Source organism: Oreochromis niloticus, linkage group LG9 (assembly GCF_001858045.2).
Source record: "Oreochromis niloticus isolate F11D_XX linkage group LG9, O_niloticus_UMD_NMBU, whole genome shotgun sequence".
Lineage (NCBI taxonomy): Eukaryota > Metazoa > Chordata > Actinopteri > Cichliformes > Cichlidae > Oreochromis > Oreochromis niloticus.
Window position 1 is genome coordinate 3,685,913 of NC_031974.2, and position 17,422 is coordinate 3,703,334.

The 17,422-nt window shown below is 46.5% G+C and overlaps 2 protein-coding genes across 2 annotated transcripts; one reads left to right on the forward strand and one right to left on the reverse strand.

Moving 5' to 3' along the window:
• The first annotated feature begins 777 nt into the window (after window positions 1-777).
• On the forward strand, window positions 778-4,217 carry crygn2 (crystallin, gamma N2). The gene is made up of 5 exons (XM_003457167.5): window positions 778-977; window positions 1,585-1,676; window positions 2,671-2,827; window positions 3,121-3,266; window positions 3,981-4,217. The coding sequence occupies exons 1-5, from the start codon at window positions 957-959 to the stop codon at window positions 4,114-4,116; spliced, it is 552 nt and encodes a 183-aa protein (XP_003457215.1). The 5' UTR covers window positions 778-956; the 3' UTR covers window positions 4,117-4,217.
• A 2,108-nt stretch (window positions 4,218-6,325) lies between these two features.
• On the reverse strand, window positions 6,326-14,184 carry nub1 (negative regulator of ubiquitin-like proteins 1). Its single transcript, XM_005461858.4, has 15 exons — window positions 13,890-14,184; window positions 13,411-13,532; window positions 12,827-12,994; window positions 12,626-12,690; window positions 10,926-10,990; window positions 10,679-10,846; window positions 10,424-10,512; window positions 10,221-10,327; window positions 9,789-9,975; window positions 8,284-8,391; window positions 8,042-8,194; window positions 7,811-7,957; window positions 7,650-7,730; window positions 7,287-7,482; window positions 6,326-6,778 (listed from the first exon to the last, which is right to left on the reverse strand). The coding sequence occupies exons 2-15, from the start codon at window positions 13,525-13,527 to the stop codon at window positions 6,636-6,638; spliced, it is 1,794 nt and encodes a 597-aa protein (XP_005461915.1). The 5' UTR covers window positions 13,528-13,532; window positions 13,890-14,184; the 3' UTR covers window positions 6,326-6,635.
• Window positions 14,185-17,422: the final 3,238 nt, after the last annotated feature.

A 17,422-nucleotide genomic window follows, 5' to 3' on the forward strand; every position in this document is an offset into this window, starting at 1 on the left:
TAATATTTAATGTTCCTTCAGGTTGAAGGCTTCAGCTCAGAGCGCCGCCTGAAAGAACAGAACAAAGCTTTGATTCTTCATGTCTCGTCTCAGTTTGGTGCAGAGTTTCCATCAGCTGAGAACACCTGACGCCCTCTGACTGTCCACCTGTGTGCTGACAGGACACATACATGGAACTGTAAGCACACAGGTGAGGACGGGGCGGGGAAACCAGCCAGCAATAAAAACAGGAAACACAACAGCAGTTACCAAAATAAAACAGGAAGCAGAAACACAGGAGACACGAGGAGGATAAAAACCAGAAAAAGAACCACACACAGGAAGTAGAAACCCAAACTGCTCTGTGGTGGTAAAACTCACCTGTTCACCTGCTGAGAGTCAGCTTTACCTCAGCCTGAGGTTCACTGCTGCTGCTGTTTGTGCTCACAGAGATGAAGACGTCACATCAAAGCAGGACTGAAGTTTAAATAGTCAGAATTACTCATAGAAAGACTGAACGAAATCTAACAGCTGCATCAGTGCAGGCAGGGTCAGTGACGCAGTATTAGTACTCTACTTTTATGAGTACTTTTACTGCAGTAAAGGATGGCAGCACTTCCTCCTGACTGCAGCCTGTTTGTGTAGAAACGTGACGTGTGCAAGATCATTGAGCTGCAAAGCTGCAGCCAAGCACTTTCTATTCACACACACACACACACACACTCACACACACACACACACACTCACACACACACACACACACACACACAGCAGAATCAGCAGACAGGTCTGGATGAAGGGAAAGCGTCGAGGCAGCAGAAACCTTTGAAGCCGGCTCTTTTGTCCGGGGCCTCGGCCCTCGGCCCGCCGCGCCCCTCGCTCGCCCCCCTGCCGTATATATTGGGGTGTCCAACTTTTTCTCTGTTACACTGTGTGTGTGGTTGCGGGCCAGGTTGGACGACATCCAGCGGGACAAAATGTCACAGTACTCTGGAAAGGTGAGTGAGACCGACGAGGATCACTTTGAGCTCTGAAGCTGGAAGGACAGGCTGCTTAAAATAGTTGATTTTTGAATGGAGTTTGGTGTGAAGCTCCTCACAGCAGCAGGAAGTTTTCTGTTTTTAAAGACAAGAACAGAAAAAATAAAACATCACTTTGAGTTTCACTTCACATTCACGTGAAACATTAAAATGAAAGTTTCTGTTTTTGTAAAAGCTGTTTGCTGTTGATGATGTCACTTTAATAAAGCAGCTGGAGTCATGTTTAAGACCAAACAGACATCGCCGCACGCTCGATCGTCCTCTGAGCCCAGGCTCAGGTTACAGAGCAGCACCTTCAGGGTACCCAAGTAAAAATACTCAGTTACTTTCGAGCCTAGATTCAGAAATGTCATTCACTGTTATTTATTCGTGTTATTCCATGTTAGAGCCATCAAAGACTAATAAGCTGATGAAGGATGGAGATGATTCACATGACCGAGTCATAATAAATTCAGACCTGTCAGACTGAAGGCTTCAGATTACAGCAGGAACTTCGTCCTGTCAGTCATTTTTAAATAAAGTTTTATTGAATGAAAGCACGTGACCGTGAGCGTTTGTCCTGCAGATTACTTTTTATGAGGGGAAGTGCTTCACTGGCAGGAAGCTGGAGGTCAGAGGTGACTGTGATAACTTCCAGGACCGCGGCTTCATGAACAGGTAACTTCCTGTTTTCAGGTGTTTGTGTTCTCTTTTTTTCTTTACTGAAGACGTTTGAACCTGAACTGAGTCAGAGCAGATCTTCAGTCACACCTTCAGTTTCTCTGAACTCAGAAACCAGACAGAGTCTGACTGATCAGCTGATCAGAGGAAACGTAACAGCTGCTTTTATGTCATACCGCTCTGAGCCACGAGGGGGCGCAGCCTGTCAGTGTATCTGTTCTGTAAGCAGGTCATGAAGTCATGACGACAACAAATGTCAGAAACTGAGAAATGCAGCGCACATCTGGAAACACATGAGTGTGGAATCGCTGCCCCCTGGTGGTCACATTTATATTCAAACTGTGTGGACGAAACTGTTTCTGCTTTCAGCTTCTGAAATTCAGGCGAGAGCTGATATTTCTGACGAGCCTCTGAATACTGATACGAGGTCAGCTTGTGTTTCAGTTACTCGTTAAGATTTTTCTAATGACATCAATGAAAACACAGAAAAACAGAAGATTTGTGATTTTTGGCCGTACAGGAAGTCTAAACTTTTCCTTTTTAGTGACAAATAGACACACATATCAAAAATCTGATGTTCTGCAAACTTAAAGATGTGAATTTGATGACCAACAGTTTTCACTAACAGCACAAACTCAGACTGAAGTCCGTCCACACAGAAACCATCTTCAGCACTTTCATAAATCTTAGTTTCATCACTTTTATTCTGACCTTATCAAACATTCAGTCGCTCTTCATCAGAGGAGAGCACGAGGCCGACATCATCATCATCATCATCATGGTCAGGGTAAACTGGAGTTCTTGGTGGAAGTGCTTCCTCTTTCCTTCAGCTGATCATCACCTGAGCTCCATGACTGCGTCTGAGCAGCGAGGATGATGGTGCTGGGAGGGAGGATGAAAAAGTTCTGACCAGTTAAACCTGCTGATGGTTTCAACATGTGACTGAGCACCTCTGCAGGGTAACATCTGGAGCCTGTCTTTGTCTCTTCAGGGTGAACTCGATCCGTGTGGAGAGCGGAGCCTGGATCTGCTACGACCACCCTGACTTCAAGGGCCAGCAGTACATCCTGGAGCACGGCGAGTACCCAGAATTCCAGAGGTGGAACTCCCACAACGACCACATGGGATCCTGCAAACCCATCCGCATGGTGAGCACCTCCGTCGGGGTCGTGATTATTTAAAGAGCACAGATGATTTTACTGCTGTCAGGAAACACAATTTCATCTTCTTCTTTTTAATTCACACTTTGAAAAATGTCAGACGTTTGTTTTCCTTGTGTTAGTGAAAGACTGACTTTGTGAGTCTTTTCCACTGAGGGGAATCCATCTTTTCTCACTTTGTGGTGAAGCACCTTCATCCTGAAGCTACAGCTGCTCCGTCTGGTCTGTGGTGTAGGTTTTGTTGTTGGATTCTGACCTAATAGTGTCCGTCTGTCCGGCAGCATGGCGAGCACTACCGCATCGAGCTGTTCGAGGGCTGTAACTTCTCCGGTCAGTGCGTGGACATCTGCGACGACTGCCCCTTCCTGCAGAGCCGCGGCTTCTCCAAGAACTGCATCAACTCTGTGAAGGTCTACGGAGACGGAGCGTGAGTTTCTCCTTTACCTCCCAGCCGCGATTACCAGAAACCTTAATGCTGATGTTCCTGCTCCCCAGAGGATAAACTTTGGTGACCTTTAACCTGAGATTAGTATTAGTACAATATTCCTACCATGCTAACAGGAAATATTTATCATTCACATTCAAAGTAAAGGTCAGTTGTTGACATATTCCTGCTCTCCAGAGGATGAACTCTGTAGACTTTATTGCTACTGGCAGCTTAGACTGTGGGGCTCATTATTTATTATTTACCATGAAAGTGTATGTATACATGCATGGCCCCCAGATGATGAAATATGACACAGTGATGTTCTGACTGTTCTTATTCCTGGAAGGTTTGGCTGATTATTGATTTGATTGATTGAGTTCAAACTTTAGCTTTCAGGATTTTTCACGCTCATGTCCCCCTGAGGATGAACCTCACCAGGCTTATCTTATTATTAGACTTCTCACCTGGAGACCAGTAGAACTGTTTTTCAGCCTCAGCTTAATTTTTCTATTTAGTGCTAATGTTAGCATGCTAACAACTTAAGGTTAGACGTGTTAGCACGACTTAACATAATAGAACAAAGTCTAAAGATGTTTTAAGGCGGAATATATTTAAACGTCATTCTGAATCCTCCTTAACAAAAGTGTGACAGGTTAATAAAAGCGTCTTCCTCACTTTAACCCCGCCTCTTCTCCCTCTTTGCTCCGCCTTCAGCTGGGTGATGTACGAGGAGCCAAACTTCCGTGGCCGCATGTACATCGTTGAGCGTGGAGACTACTGCAGCCATAACGAGTGGCAGGCCCAGAACCCCAACATCCAGTCCATCCGCAGAGTCGTCAACTACTTCTAAACCCCTCTGACCTCTGACCCCCAACCCTGACCAGCCCCCCTCACCTGTGACTGTAATCATGTACGATAAATAAACTCAGACTAAAATAAGAAAACAGGTTTTTTATCAAACAGTCTGTGTGTGTGTTGATTTGTGTGGCCACACTTCACTGACACTGTCACACAAACGTTTTCATTCCTGCTGTGACAAAAAAAATTATAATCTGGATTAAAGATCAGATAGCAGATCAGAAAAAAATCTGTTTCTGAAAGGTGGAGTGTTAATTGAAACTTCTGACAAAGTTTTAAAAATGTATTGTGGTGAATCACACTGATGATGTAAAAGTTCATGTATTCATAAGATGCACAAGTGTTAGAGGGTTAGGAGAGTCCAGGACCCTTGAATATGTCTGTGAAGGTTTTCAGTCATCCAGGTCAGAGTAATCTAAGGAGCTTGGTGGAGAATCCCAGATTTTTAAGCCCAATTGGGAATGTCCCTAAGAGGGTCATGGACCCACTACTGACCCTCTTAGGGACATCCCATAGGGCTTAAAAATCTGGACTATCTACCAGTTGCTCTTAGAACTGAAGAAGCTTCTCAGACGAGAGGCCAAAAGTCTTCAAGAGACTTAAAGTCCAGATGGTTTTCTCTCCAAGATCCTTAGACTAGAATTTTTCAACCATCAACCACTTAGATTTAAGGAGTAACAGGAAATGTGAAGGAATAATAAGTTGGTCTGTAATTATGAACTACATGAATGCATCGATCTTTAAAGCACTTTTTGGCTCCGGGCTATATTCCTGGAGAATTTACATCAAGTTATTATTCAGAGGCCCCTCCATGAATCGCTACCTCATCGTGGTGGAAGGTTTGTGTGTCCCAGGGATCCTGTGTTGTCGGGTGCTTTTGCACTCTGGTAGGGTCTCCTGTGGCAAATCGGTCCTGGGTGAGTTAACAGACAAAGAGCGATTCAAAATCTCCAATAAGAAGAAGAAGATCCAGATTGTCTGCACTTAGCATCAGTTCAGAGTACCCGGGCTTCCTGAAGTCCTTGGGTGTGGTGCTTGAGGGTGCTCCACCTCGGGACTCGTCTTACTGGGAGACTTCAACACTCACTCACAGACTTCAACCCCTCTAGGTCACAATGACAGTGTGACCTGGAGGGGCGTGATTTGGAGGAATGGCCTGTCAGATCTGAACCCCTGGGGTGGATGTTGTAGGGCTGTCTTGGTTGACACGCATCTGCATGGTTGCGTGGAGATCAGGGGCGGTACTCTGGATTGGCAGACTGGGGTGGTGGTTCCCATCTTCAAGAGAAGGGACAGAAGAAGTGTTCCAACTACAGGGGGGTCACACTCCTCAGCCTCCCCGGGAAAGTCTATGCCAGCGTGCGGGAGAGTCCGTTCGTTAGTTGAACCTCGGATACAGGAGGATCAACGCGGTTTTCATCCTGGTCGTGGAACAGTGGACCAGCTCTTCATCCTGTCAAGGATACTTGAGGGTGCATGGGAGTTTGCCCAACCAGTCTGCATGTGTTTTTTGGACCTGAATAAGGCATTCGACTGTGTCCCACACGGTGTTCTGTAGGAGGTGCTTCCGGAGTATCGCGGGAGTCTTTGCTACGGGTTATTTGATCCTTAAACAAACAATCGCTCCCGGTGGGCGTTGGACCCAACCAAGGCTGCACTTTGTCACTGATTCCGCTCATAATCTTTATGGTGGAGTTTGGCCATCTGGGAGGGGCTCATAGCAGCCTTTCCTGCTCAGACTCAGACCTTTCCATGTTCGACCTCAGGTTTGTCTCACAGTTCTTCTGGAAGATTCTGAGGGTTCGAGCCTGAAGTGCAGAGTGAGACTCGGAGTGAAGACTGAGTCTGGTTCTGCACCCACAGCCTCACTGAAACCAGAATATCTGACATGATCTCATGTCTCTGTGAACCTGTCACACCATCATGTTAAAGTGAACGAGCCAGATGTGGACGTTAAAAAAAGCAGGTGAGGTCACATCGAAGCTAAAGGAAAACACACCTGCAGCCAGCTCAGAATCAGCTGACCCTAACAGGCATGTGTGAGCACGTCAGAGGACGTGTTAGGGCGATGCACCACCCTAACCCCCATGCTACACCTCCACCACCAATCAGCTTCAGTCTCTGTTCTTCTCACTGACCTGGTGTTTTTTACTTTTGTGTTTTTGTGTTTTTATGTTTTCAGACAGACAAACAGACAGAAACACTTTGTGTCGTCTTTATTGGATCCATCACAACCAAAGAATCAACAGGAAACTGCTCAGACACAAACTGAGACTCTGATCCAACATCACCATCAATGATGTCATTGATGATGTCACTGATTAAACTGATACACCTGTGCGTCCTTGAGCAGCAGGACTGAATTATTGCTGAACAGATGATCGTCACTGTCTCCACATTGGCACGCCGCTCTGAACTCCCCGACTGCAGGACGATCTGTGTGTGTGTGTGTGTGTGTGTGTGTGTGTGCTTGTTCTACACAGCGACCACACTCAACCCGGCCCGAGCGTGTCACTCGGTGTGGGCGGGCTCACGGTGCAGGTACGCCTTCATGGCAGAGATGAGCTCGCTCTCCTCCTCCAGTGTGAGGTCCAGGTAGTCCTCCTCGTGGGGGGCGATGTCCTCGAGCACCTCGCTCACCAGCTCGCTGTCCTCTGGAGGGTCACACAAGCAGATTTTAGATCATGTGACTTTTTTATTTTCTTAAAATGTGTTTTTGTCTTTAAGGTTTTTTATTGATTCTATTTTAAACATTTAATCTCCGACTGACAGTCTGTGTGAAATCACAACTACACCTCTGAGGTACATTCCTCAGCTCGTCGGGTCACTCAGGCTTTCTATTGGACGATGAGGACATGACCGTCCTCACTGAAGCCCCATTGGCTGGTTCTGTTAGCATGTTTTCACAGTGACTGATGAGATGAAGATGAACCTGCTCTAAACGAGTTGTGAGCTCTCAGTTTCAGAGAAAAGCAAAGAGACGTCTGTAGAAGTTTCCATGCTCATCAGATAAAACGAGACACAGAGACTGAGGAAGACAAAAAGTCTAATCTGGCAGCTCATGAGCAGATCTGCTGAAATCTGCCTCGTTCAAACATCGACACTTCCTGTTCTGTAACGTTGTTCTGTTTATGCTGGATGAACGAAGGGCGGTTCTGTTACCCGGGGAGCTGGAGGCGGAACTGGGCTCCTCTGAGGATGGTGTGGAGGAGGAGGAGGACGTGGAGGGCGGGGTCAGCAGCTCCGGGGAGAGGACACCCTGGTTGTCCAACAGCAGCTGTGTCGCTGATTGGACGTCTCCACCTGTCAGTCTAAGCGCCGCTTCAGCCGAATCCCGCTCGAATCCTAAATACAACAGCTGGAGGGACAGAAAGAGAACAGCTGGAGGAGACACAGCTGGAGGAGAACAGCTGGAGGAGACACAGCTGGAGGAGAACAGAGAGAAGCCCCGCCCCCAGCTTTCCTCTGGCTTGTCTTGTCACTGTTCAATAAAGTTTGAATGTTAAACGTGACCTCTGAGCGTACCTGCTCCACCTTCTCTGGGCTGGCTCCGCCCTCTGTGTTGTTATTGGTTGCCTGGGCCTCCTGGCTCGAGTCCAGCAGGATCTGGGGACAGCACAGAGGAGAACATGGAGTCAGTCACAGCTCCGCCTGTGAGACCTGTACGAGGAGGCGGGGCCACTGACAGCGTAAGCTCTGTCTACGTTCCCGTCGGCGTGGTGCAGGGCGCGGGCGGCGTCTCTCTGGGAGAACCCCAGCTCCATCAGGGCAGAGATGGCCTCCATCCTCGTCCTCCTCTTCTGCCTCTCCCTCTGCTTCAGCTCCTCCCGCTCCTGATAAACATGCATAAAACTTTATTAAACGCTCAAACGGGACGACGACAGGCGGTGAACTGACTTCCTGTCAGGTGTGGTTACCTGTCGGCGGGTGCTGATGTGGATGGCGGCCTCCTGCAGGTCGCCCCGGCAGGCTCTGAGGCCGAGCCGAGCTTCTCTCTCGCTGAAGCCCAGCGCCATCAGCTGAGCCATCTTCTCCGAGTCGGGATGCAGGCGCGCGTACAGGGACTCCACCTGACACACACACAGCAGCTCAGTGAGCCACTCACACACAGCTGGATTATTGTGGACTGTCACTCATGCTAAGCTGAGGTGAGTCTCACCCTGGAGAGCTGCAGCCGCGCCTGAGAGTCGTTTCCTTCGATGTAGGAGAGGAGGCTCTGCAGGAGGTACAGACGCAGGAACAGCACCTCCTCTCTGCCCGTGTTACCCTGGCAACATACACACACACACACACACACACACACACACACACACACATATTAAGTGAATGTCAGGTTAGGTTGAAGGTTACAGCAGTAAGTTAAGCATAGCTCATCAGCATGTGTTACCATGGTGACACATCCCAGTAACAAGACATCTGCAGTGAGACTGTTCAGCTTCACATTATTTACAACATGCTGATAAATTTTATTTTTTCATTAAAACTTTATTTATACAGGTCGTCCCATTGAGACTCAACGGTCGTGTCCAAATTCATGGGCTGCATCCTCCTGAGGACGCATTTGTAGACCGATTACATCACAGCGACGCGCCGAAGGCTGTCCAAATTCATAGACTCCTCTGAATGCGGCCGACAAATGCGTCCTCCTTTTCCCCGAATTTGAAGGATGGGGCTGGTGTGTCCTTCGTGGCCCACCATATCCCAGAATTCATAGCGCGGCCCAGCCAAACTCCAGTTTCCGGCAAAGGCGGCTGCTACTAAGTTTAAACTTCAAATATCTGCTCAGTTTATCAAGACATCACATATCATCACTTGCAAAAGTGCTCCGACGTTTTCGGAGACGTCTGTTACCCACCAGCTCGATAGCTAGCCGAGAGCTCGAGGGTCACTGAAGCCGCCGAGAACGGCACAACTCCCGGCACATCATTTTCAGATCACCGCGGACTTTCGGTACTCAGGTTAAACGTAATATATAAGTCACTTAGACAACCTAAAAATGATATTGCTTGGCTTTTTTCAGTGTTTTATTTGTTCGTGAGTAAATCGGTTTGGCTGAGATTAAAGTGATTAGATTAGATTAGATAAAATAAAACTTTATTAATCCCCCGGGTGGTTTTCACACAGCTGAATAAACGTCAAACAGAAAACTGATTAAACAGAAGTGTGAGACGGTCGAGAATTTACACCAGTGTCCTGTTATATTTTAGATAGCAAGGAGCAGACGGCCGAGTTTATTAAACTCCACCGAGACAGCGGTGACGTTAATCAGAAGGCTAGACCGTCCAATTCCACAGCCGTTTACTTCCGGCCTACCCGACCTTCTGAGGACCCGGCCCACGTAGACCGAAGGCCGGGTCCTCAGGAGGATGCAGCCCATGAATTTGGACACGACTAATGTGTCACATACAGCGGTGCTCACTCTCAGCATCGCTTAAGAAGCTGACCAATCAGAGTGCAGTCTGTCTTCACCTCCACTCACCCTGCTCAAACCTGATTGGTCAATGATTCTCAGACTACAGGAAATGGATTACAAATATAAACCAGAAAGTTTATTCCCTCATGTTTGTTACAAATGTGAACACGTTCCCTGATGATGGTTTCACACCCAGCATCAACACACAGTGTGTGTGTGTGTGTGTGTGTGTGTGTGAGAGAGAGTCTGACCTTGATCATCAGCAGTCTCTCCTGCTGTTCTCCGTAGCAACGCAGGAAACAGTCCTCGGCTCTCTGCAGGCGGCTCCGCCCGTCCTCCAGGCAGGACAGCGCCTCCAGAGCGCGGTAACACCACACGATGTCCAGCTGCAGCACGGCGTAGTTATCCACGGAGCTGAGCAGCGCCGAGCCGCACTTACTGCACACACACACACACACAGGACTTTAACTCTCATTAATGACAACTCTGGAAAACCTCCTCACTCTCGAAGTTTATTTTGAAAGGCTGGTGCACGTTGCACCCACAAACAGGGACTTCCTGTCTCATGAAGACAGTTTCAGACATTTACAGTGACGGTGTTTCTGACCTCAGGCTGAAGGCTGATAAACTCACGACTCGCGGTGAGCTGTGACGCGGCTCAGAGCCAATCAGCTCGCTCGTACCTGAACTGCTGGTCGGCCTGCAGCAGGTGACACAGAGCGTTATCGTGCTGCTTCCTCTTCATCAGAGCGCGACCTTTCTCATGGAAGCCCATGGCCAGGATCAGAGCCTACACACACACACACACACACACACACACACACAGGTTACACAGCAGCGCCCCCTGGTGTCTGACCTCCACACTGCGTCCTATCTTAAACTCCACCTTCTTCTCCGTGGGGGGAATCTTCAGCGGGTTTCCTTTCTGGTCGGCGATCTCCAGGAACGGCGTGGTGTCTGGGTCCTCGCTGCCATCTGATGGAGAGGAGCAGACATTTAAAAACAAACAGCTGTGCCCCTCCCACTGCCACGTCCACATGGTCACCTGTTAGCCTGGGACTGCTTCCTCCTGAGACACCACCCTGCTGTGGTCACCTGTGGGCTGAACAAAGGTGTGTTGGAGGCGTGGTTGTTTCCTCACCTCTCTCTGACAGGATCTGGAAGCCTTTCTGGGTCCTCTGGACGCTCTCCTCCTGGCTCCTCCTCTCCTCCTCTTCCTCCGTCAGCTGCTGCTTCAGCTCGCCGTCACTCACCCTCAGCACCATCACCTTGCTGTGGTTCTTCACGCCCTGCTCGTCCAGACGCCGCTCTGCACACACACACACACTCGCTCGCTCACGCTCTGCTCTGACAGATCACATGACTACTGTAGCTGTGAGGTCACTGACCTGCAGACAGACTCCTCCCACTCAGGATCAGCTTGATGCTCCTGAGGCCGTGCTCCTCAGCGACCCTGCACGCACACACACACACACACACTCTCTTTACTAGAGTATTGAATGTAGAACCAGTTCTTGTAGATAACTGCTTCCCAGTATTCCAGCTCCTTGGAATCATTTGTCCGCCTGTTGATCCCACTTCTTGTCCTCGCACTACAATCAGCTGATTTCAGCTTGGATGTCAGAGGAGGAAATAGTGACCATGTGTGTCGAAATGTATTTTTTATTGCACAAAAGAACAAGATGAATGTAAATGTAAATAACAGGACAGAAACAACCACAGTGCTGCTAACACAACCTCAGTTCTTTACAAGCATCTGCACTGACAGCATGCTAACGCTAAGCTAGCCAAGCGTTAAAGCTGAGCGTGTGCAGACTCCAGACCAGCAGCCAGAGCCTGAACCTCCACAGGTAACAAACTGACGATTCTACCTGTTCCTGTTTCTACAGTAGAATCACCATGGCAACCATTTTTTGTGTGTCTTCATCTTTGATTTGTGCGGTCAGCTTTGTGTTAAGAGAGATGTTAGAGGTGTGTGTCCTCATTAGGGATGTGTTGGTGCCTCAGGTTTATGTTTAAACAGTGATTATGAGACAGTGAGCTGCAGCTGCTTTACAGAGTAACATGAAAGTAATGTAACGACTAGTATAACTAGTTACCTTTTTCCAGGAGTAACTAAGTACTGCATTACTTTTACACCACGTTCCAAATTATTAAGAAAATTGTATTTAAGTGTCACAAAGATTAAATATGTTGTTTTTCAATCAAACTCATGTGTCTCAGAGCTGTTTGGATCACTGACATCAGCCTCAGACTGTGATCATTAGTTTTACAACTACTAAAGAAGCATGCGCCACATTATTAAGCACACCACCATTATCAAGCAACACGGGAAAGAAAAAGGATCTCTGCTGAAAAGTGTGAAACAGTTGAATGCCTTGGACACATAATGAAAACCTTTCACGTAAACGTAAGCGCGATCATCGTACTGCTCACAGACCTGTGGCTGAGTCACAGCATACTGACAAAACTCTCCAGGTCCATGGATGTAATCAAATAAGGGGTCCTGTGTTATTATGGAACTCGACCTGTTAATGTTTTTGATTGAAATAGTTTTGATTTCAGTAAATTTGATCTCCTAATGCTGCAAATTCAACAAATAATCACTTTCAGTTCTTTACAACCAATTACATGTTTGGAAGCTCTGTTGGCTTTTTAAGTTTGTTAGTTTAGAAAAACACGGTTTTCATTGGGAGGTTTGTTCAGTAACATCTGAACTCTGAGGGTCGATGACTCAGACGTTATGCTGACCGTCATCTGAATTGAATATTTAGTAAAATCAGAGAAAAACATCATAATCATAGTAACGTGTAACATGGTGCACGTGTTGTGTGTAACATGTGTCGACCACAGTGAAGAGAACAAACACACAAACATTTGACCCACAGCATGTAATTAATATGCATCAGAGTGACGTTTTTATTGTTGCTTAGCGATGAGCTGACTCATCAATGACAATCGATGAACATCTGAATCAATTAGAGATACCAATAATAGAATCTGAATGGCTAAAATCTTATCAGTTCCCATAGCTACACACACACACACACACACACACACACACTCGGCCTGTGATGTAATCGAGTACCTGTCCACCACCTGCTGCGCCGACACGTCCAGCCTGGTCTCCAGGTACATCCTCACCTTTGGATCCTGGAAGCAAACACTGAGGTCATTCTCCTCCGTCACAGGAGAGCAAAGCATTGTGGGTCGGTGTGTGTCATGTGATGAGTGTGTGGCGTGAGGTACACCTTCGGGTAGCTTCCTCTGTCCTCGCCGCCTTCGTTACCTTCTTGGCGTCTCGCGGCAGCAGCAGCTCCAGCGTCGCCACACTCGTCTCCCTGAACGTTTGGTTTCCTTTGCCTCGCTTCACCGCCTGAGCTCGGATCGACTCCAGAGCGCCCCCTACCTCCGACACGGGCAGGCCTAGCAGGGGGGCGTAGTGCCCCGCCAGCTCCTGATGGAAGAAGAACAGCACTGAGCGCGCTCAGAACTGAATCCAACGACACTGTACATGGGCTGAACTTTGTAATGCTGAGACAAAAACCTCAGTGATGCTTGAATCTCAGTGAAACAGAATCAGTCAGTCCTGTTCTCTCATGTATCCTCATGTGTTTCCTCTATAATCAGTTTCACTGGTTTAGTAAGTTGTTTAACTGAGGTTTCCTCTGACAGGAAAAACTGAACTCTTTAATGATGGTTTTATTTCTTTGTTTTAGCAGATTTATTATTTTATTGGATTCATGTGAATGATTAATTTCTTAAACAGCGTCACAAAGTAACCTTTATAGACCTGACTGAACTTTATATCCTCATACTTTGATCTCAGTAGGAAGGTGTGTATGGCCACGCCTCCTCAGGCGGGTCACCCACCTGCATGTGCGGCCGCCCCGGCTGCTGGTCCTGCTCGGTGTACGGCGGGTTCCACAGCTGGATCTTCTCCTGCTTCAGGAGGTTCTTCAGCTTGGCCTCCAAGTTCTGCTCCGCCATCGTCTCTGAGAGGATACAAGATAAAAACTGTGGCTTCAGCATCTCAGGTCCACGAAGACCTTTTTAAAACGCCTGGACCAGCTCAGAGGACAGCAGCTGCTCACATCTGGAAGCATTTCAGTGAAGCTCCGCCCCCTGATGGTAGCAGGTGATCACTACAGGAAGTGCAGCTGTAATAATCTGTTTCCTGACTTTGAGTTAAAGCTGAGGTTAGTCATCATAAATCACTCACTCCTGTCACACAGAGTTCCAGCTGCATGATGGGAAATGTAGGCTCCACACAGCAGCCTCGTTGTATAAAGTCAAACTAAAGTTCAGAGGTCAAACTAAAGTTCAGAGGTCTCGGTTACTTCAGCACAAACCTGTGGTGTGTCTTCAGCTGCTCCAAACTCTGCTCCCGGCTGATTTACGACACAACAGCCTCAAACACGACACTTAATCAGAGAAATGACGCCACCGGGCTGACATCAGCAGCTAACAGCTCCAGGTGAGCACAGCTGCTCTGACAGGTAGCTCACTGTCACAGGACCCGACGGCGACCAGCTGCTCGGTCTGAGAGCCGGTAAAACTCCGGTAAAGCTCCGCGGCGGCAGCTGCCTGCTGTTGTTTACGTGAATCAGGCTTTTCTGGGAAGGAAACGACACTCTGCGCATGCTCCAGGATCAGCTGATCGCAACAACGACGTCTGCCGAACACAGGCCGACGCTCCAGGCCACGTCACAGCAGACACGAGTCTTCACGAATATAGACGATCTTCGATCCTGCCCTACGGTTGCCCACGAGGGTCAAAACGAAAAACGCTACCTTAATGACACAAAGGGAAATGTGTTAAAAATGTAAATACTAAAGTACAGCAAAAAAAATATTGTTTGAAATGTATTGAAAATAAAATAAATAAGCAAATGATAAAAAAGAAAACCAAAAAATATAACAGTGAGTGATACAACATGTTAAAAAAAAGGCAAAAAAACAATTAAAAATAAGGTAAGATCTATTTTTAAAGTTAAGACAACCCAGCAGGATCAAATTCAATCATAAATAATAAAAAACAATTTAAAAGAGTATAAGTAAGAACATTAATAGAGCCAAATCCAAAATCTGTGGTTATACATTTATTCCAAACACAATCTCTGTGTTTGTTTTTTCAATTTGTATTCTACATCCTATCAACAACAACATCATACTACCACAAACAATAATAAACTATGTTCCCTTTTGTAGACAACAGTGATGTTATGTCTGCCTTTGCTGCAGTTACGGAGGTTTCCAGCAGAGGTCGCTGTGGTTCTAACTGGGCTATGTGTGCTTCCTGTTACCTGTGTACGAACGTTTATGTTGGCTGCTAATAAACACCTGTCATACAGTTACAGCGGACTGGTTATTATAAGCAAACCTACACCTTTGACCTTAATACATAGTAAACACGCTATTATTTCCACAGTAACTGAATCAGAACACGTGAAGCCACACTGAAATGTATTTTTTTATTTGTATAACACTTATTTCTTTTCTTTGTTTACATGATTGACATAACTTGAACACAAACACAAAGAGAGGATAGCTCAGTAGGTGGAGCATTCGCCCCATGATCGGAAGGTCGGGGGTTCAAATCCACCAAATGGCTCCCCTGAGGTACCCCAGAGCAAGGTACCATCCATACACACTGCTCCCTGGGCGCTGCGTTGGTGGCTGCCCACTGCTTCAATACAATACAACTTTATTTGTATAGCACATTTAAAACCAGCGGTACACCAAAGTGCTTTACAGTAATACCGTAATTTAGAGAAAGGAAACATTAACAGGGAATAAATACACCAACAGGGGGAGAGCACTAATTAGTAAAAGAAAATACAAACACAGCTCGACTAGGAGATTATTCAGCAATAAAATACAATAGAATGATTAAACATACATAAAAGAACATTTGAAGGATACAAACACTAACTAGGGAAGGCTAGTTTGAATAAAAAGGTTTTCAACCGAGATTTAAAAGGTTGAACTGATTCAGACGCACGAATAGCAGTAGGAGGACTATTCCAGAGTTTGGGTGCAGCTATGGCAAAAGTATGCTCACCTCTGGTCTTCAACCCTAGCAGCTGGCCCGTTGATCTCAGTGCTCTATGAGAAGTTCAACAAGATAACTGGGAGCAATGTTATTTATAATATTATAGGTAAGCAATAGTATTTTAAAATCAATATGGTATTTGATGGGTAGCCAATAGGGATGGGTATTGATAAGATTTTCACGATTCTGATTCCATTTTCGATTCTGTTTAACGATTCGATTCTTTATCGATTCTTTTTTAAAAAGGAGAACACTAAGGTCGATTAGCTTAGAACTTTGTTTTATATCTTCTCTTTGAACAAGATAGAAATTTAGGAGTAACATGGCCTTACAAACCCAACAGTGAGATCTTAAGAGATCCACAGCCTACGGCTCTTCAATGGGGTGTCACAGGGTCCCCGGGAAAAAAAATTGTAAATGTAAAATAATAAAATAAATATTCTTCTGTAGCAATAACAAAGTATAACATAAATTATTCTGTAGCAATTACACAAGAATATCCAGTAATGTCCCTGCCTACAATTAAACACATTCACTTACCGGAAATCGGGGGCATCTGCTGTGGCAAATGGGTGCAAGCCTTTGACCACAAACTTAGTCACTGCTCGGTGACATTCGTCTATCCTGGCCTGAAAGGAGACGCTACCGGTAGACTGCAGCGAGAACTGCCAGCCAGACTCTGTCTCTCTCATCATGGTCACCTAAATGCACAGTAATGGCAGGTTTTGTAATATGGCAGATCGCGCTAACATAATATGCACTGTTAGCTGATTATTTACCTGCCGCATTAACGGGAGAGGACGTGCAAACGTTACCGCTGCTGCTGGGTTGAGATTCACGAGTCCGGAGCGGAATTAAAACCACGACATTCATTTAAGGTCATCGCGTGTTTTGTGAGCAAATGCTTTTGCATCTTCGTAGTGTTTCCTCCTTTAAATGAAATATCTACTTTGCAAGTATTGCAAGTTGCCCTGTTGTCATCCGTTCTTGTAAAGTATGACCAAACTTTTTAGCGTTTGAGCTGCTTAGGCGCCCTGCCAGGTAAATGATGCTCCGCAACGTGGTGACGTCATTCGGGGTGACTGGAATCGATAAGGGAATCGTTTGCAAAAATGGCAAACAATTCCAAGGAATTGAAACAGTGGGAACCGGTTCTCAACAAGAACCGGGTTCGATACCCATCCCTAGTAGCCAATGCAGGTCAGCAAGGATAGGGGTGATAAAAACCTGTTCCAGCTAAGAGGCGTGCTGCTGCATTTTGAACAAGCTGCAGTCTGCGGAGAAGGGTAGATTGGAGGCCAGTCTCGAGGCGATACAGGCATAGATACGTTTCTCAAGGTCCTTGCAGGGCATGTAAGGCTTGGCCTTGGCAATTTGGCGTAATTGGTAAAACCTAGATTTAACTACAGTGGAGACTTGTTTATCAAGTTTAAAAGAACTGTCCAAGAGAACACCCAGGTCGCTTACAGTGTCAGAAAGAAAGGTAGCAAACAGCCCAAGTGAAACTGTTAGTTGGCCCCCAGGAATATGGCTGTCGAAAACAACAATTTCAGTTTTCTTTTCATTTAAAATGAGTGAGTTACTCAATAACCAATCCTTAACCCCTTTTCAGTCACCTTTCTCACTCACTATGTGTTAATAGACCTCTCTGCACTGAATCATATCTGTTATTAATCTCTGTCTCTCTTCCACAGCATGTCTTTATCCTGTCTTCCTTCTCTCACCCCAACCAATCACAGCAGATGGCCCCGCCCCTCCCTGAGCCTGGTTCTGTCGGAGGTTTCTTCCTGTTAAAAGGGAGTTTTTCCTTCCCACTGTCGCCAAAGTGCT

Bases quoted from the DNA above. Each gene is read 5' to 3' on its own strand.
- crygn2 (XM_003457167.5), top strand. From the start codon at position 957: ATGTCACAGTACTCTGGAAAG. The intron at 978-1,584 runs GTGAGTGAGACC...TTTGTCCTGCAG, and splicing joins TGTCACAGTACTCTGGAAAG to ATTACTTTTTATGAGGGGAA. The intron at 2,828-3,120 runs GTGAGCACCTCC...TCTGTCCGGCAG, and splicing joins CCTGCAAACCCATCCGCATG to CATGGCGAGCACTACCGCAT.
- nub1 (XM_005461858.4), bottom strand. From the start codon at position 13,527: ATGGCGGAGCAGAACTTGGAGGCCAAGCTGAAGAACCTCCTGAAGCAG. The intron at 7,731-7,810 runs GTCAGTGGCCCC...TGCTGTCCCCAG, and splicing joins ACGTAGACAGAGCTTACGCT to ATCCTGCTGGACTCGAGCCA. The intron at 6,779-7,286 runs GTAACAGAACCG...GTGACCCTCCAG, and splicing joins TTCCGCCTCCAGCTCCCCGG to AGGACAGCGAGCTGGTGAGC.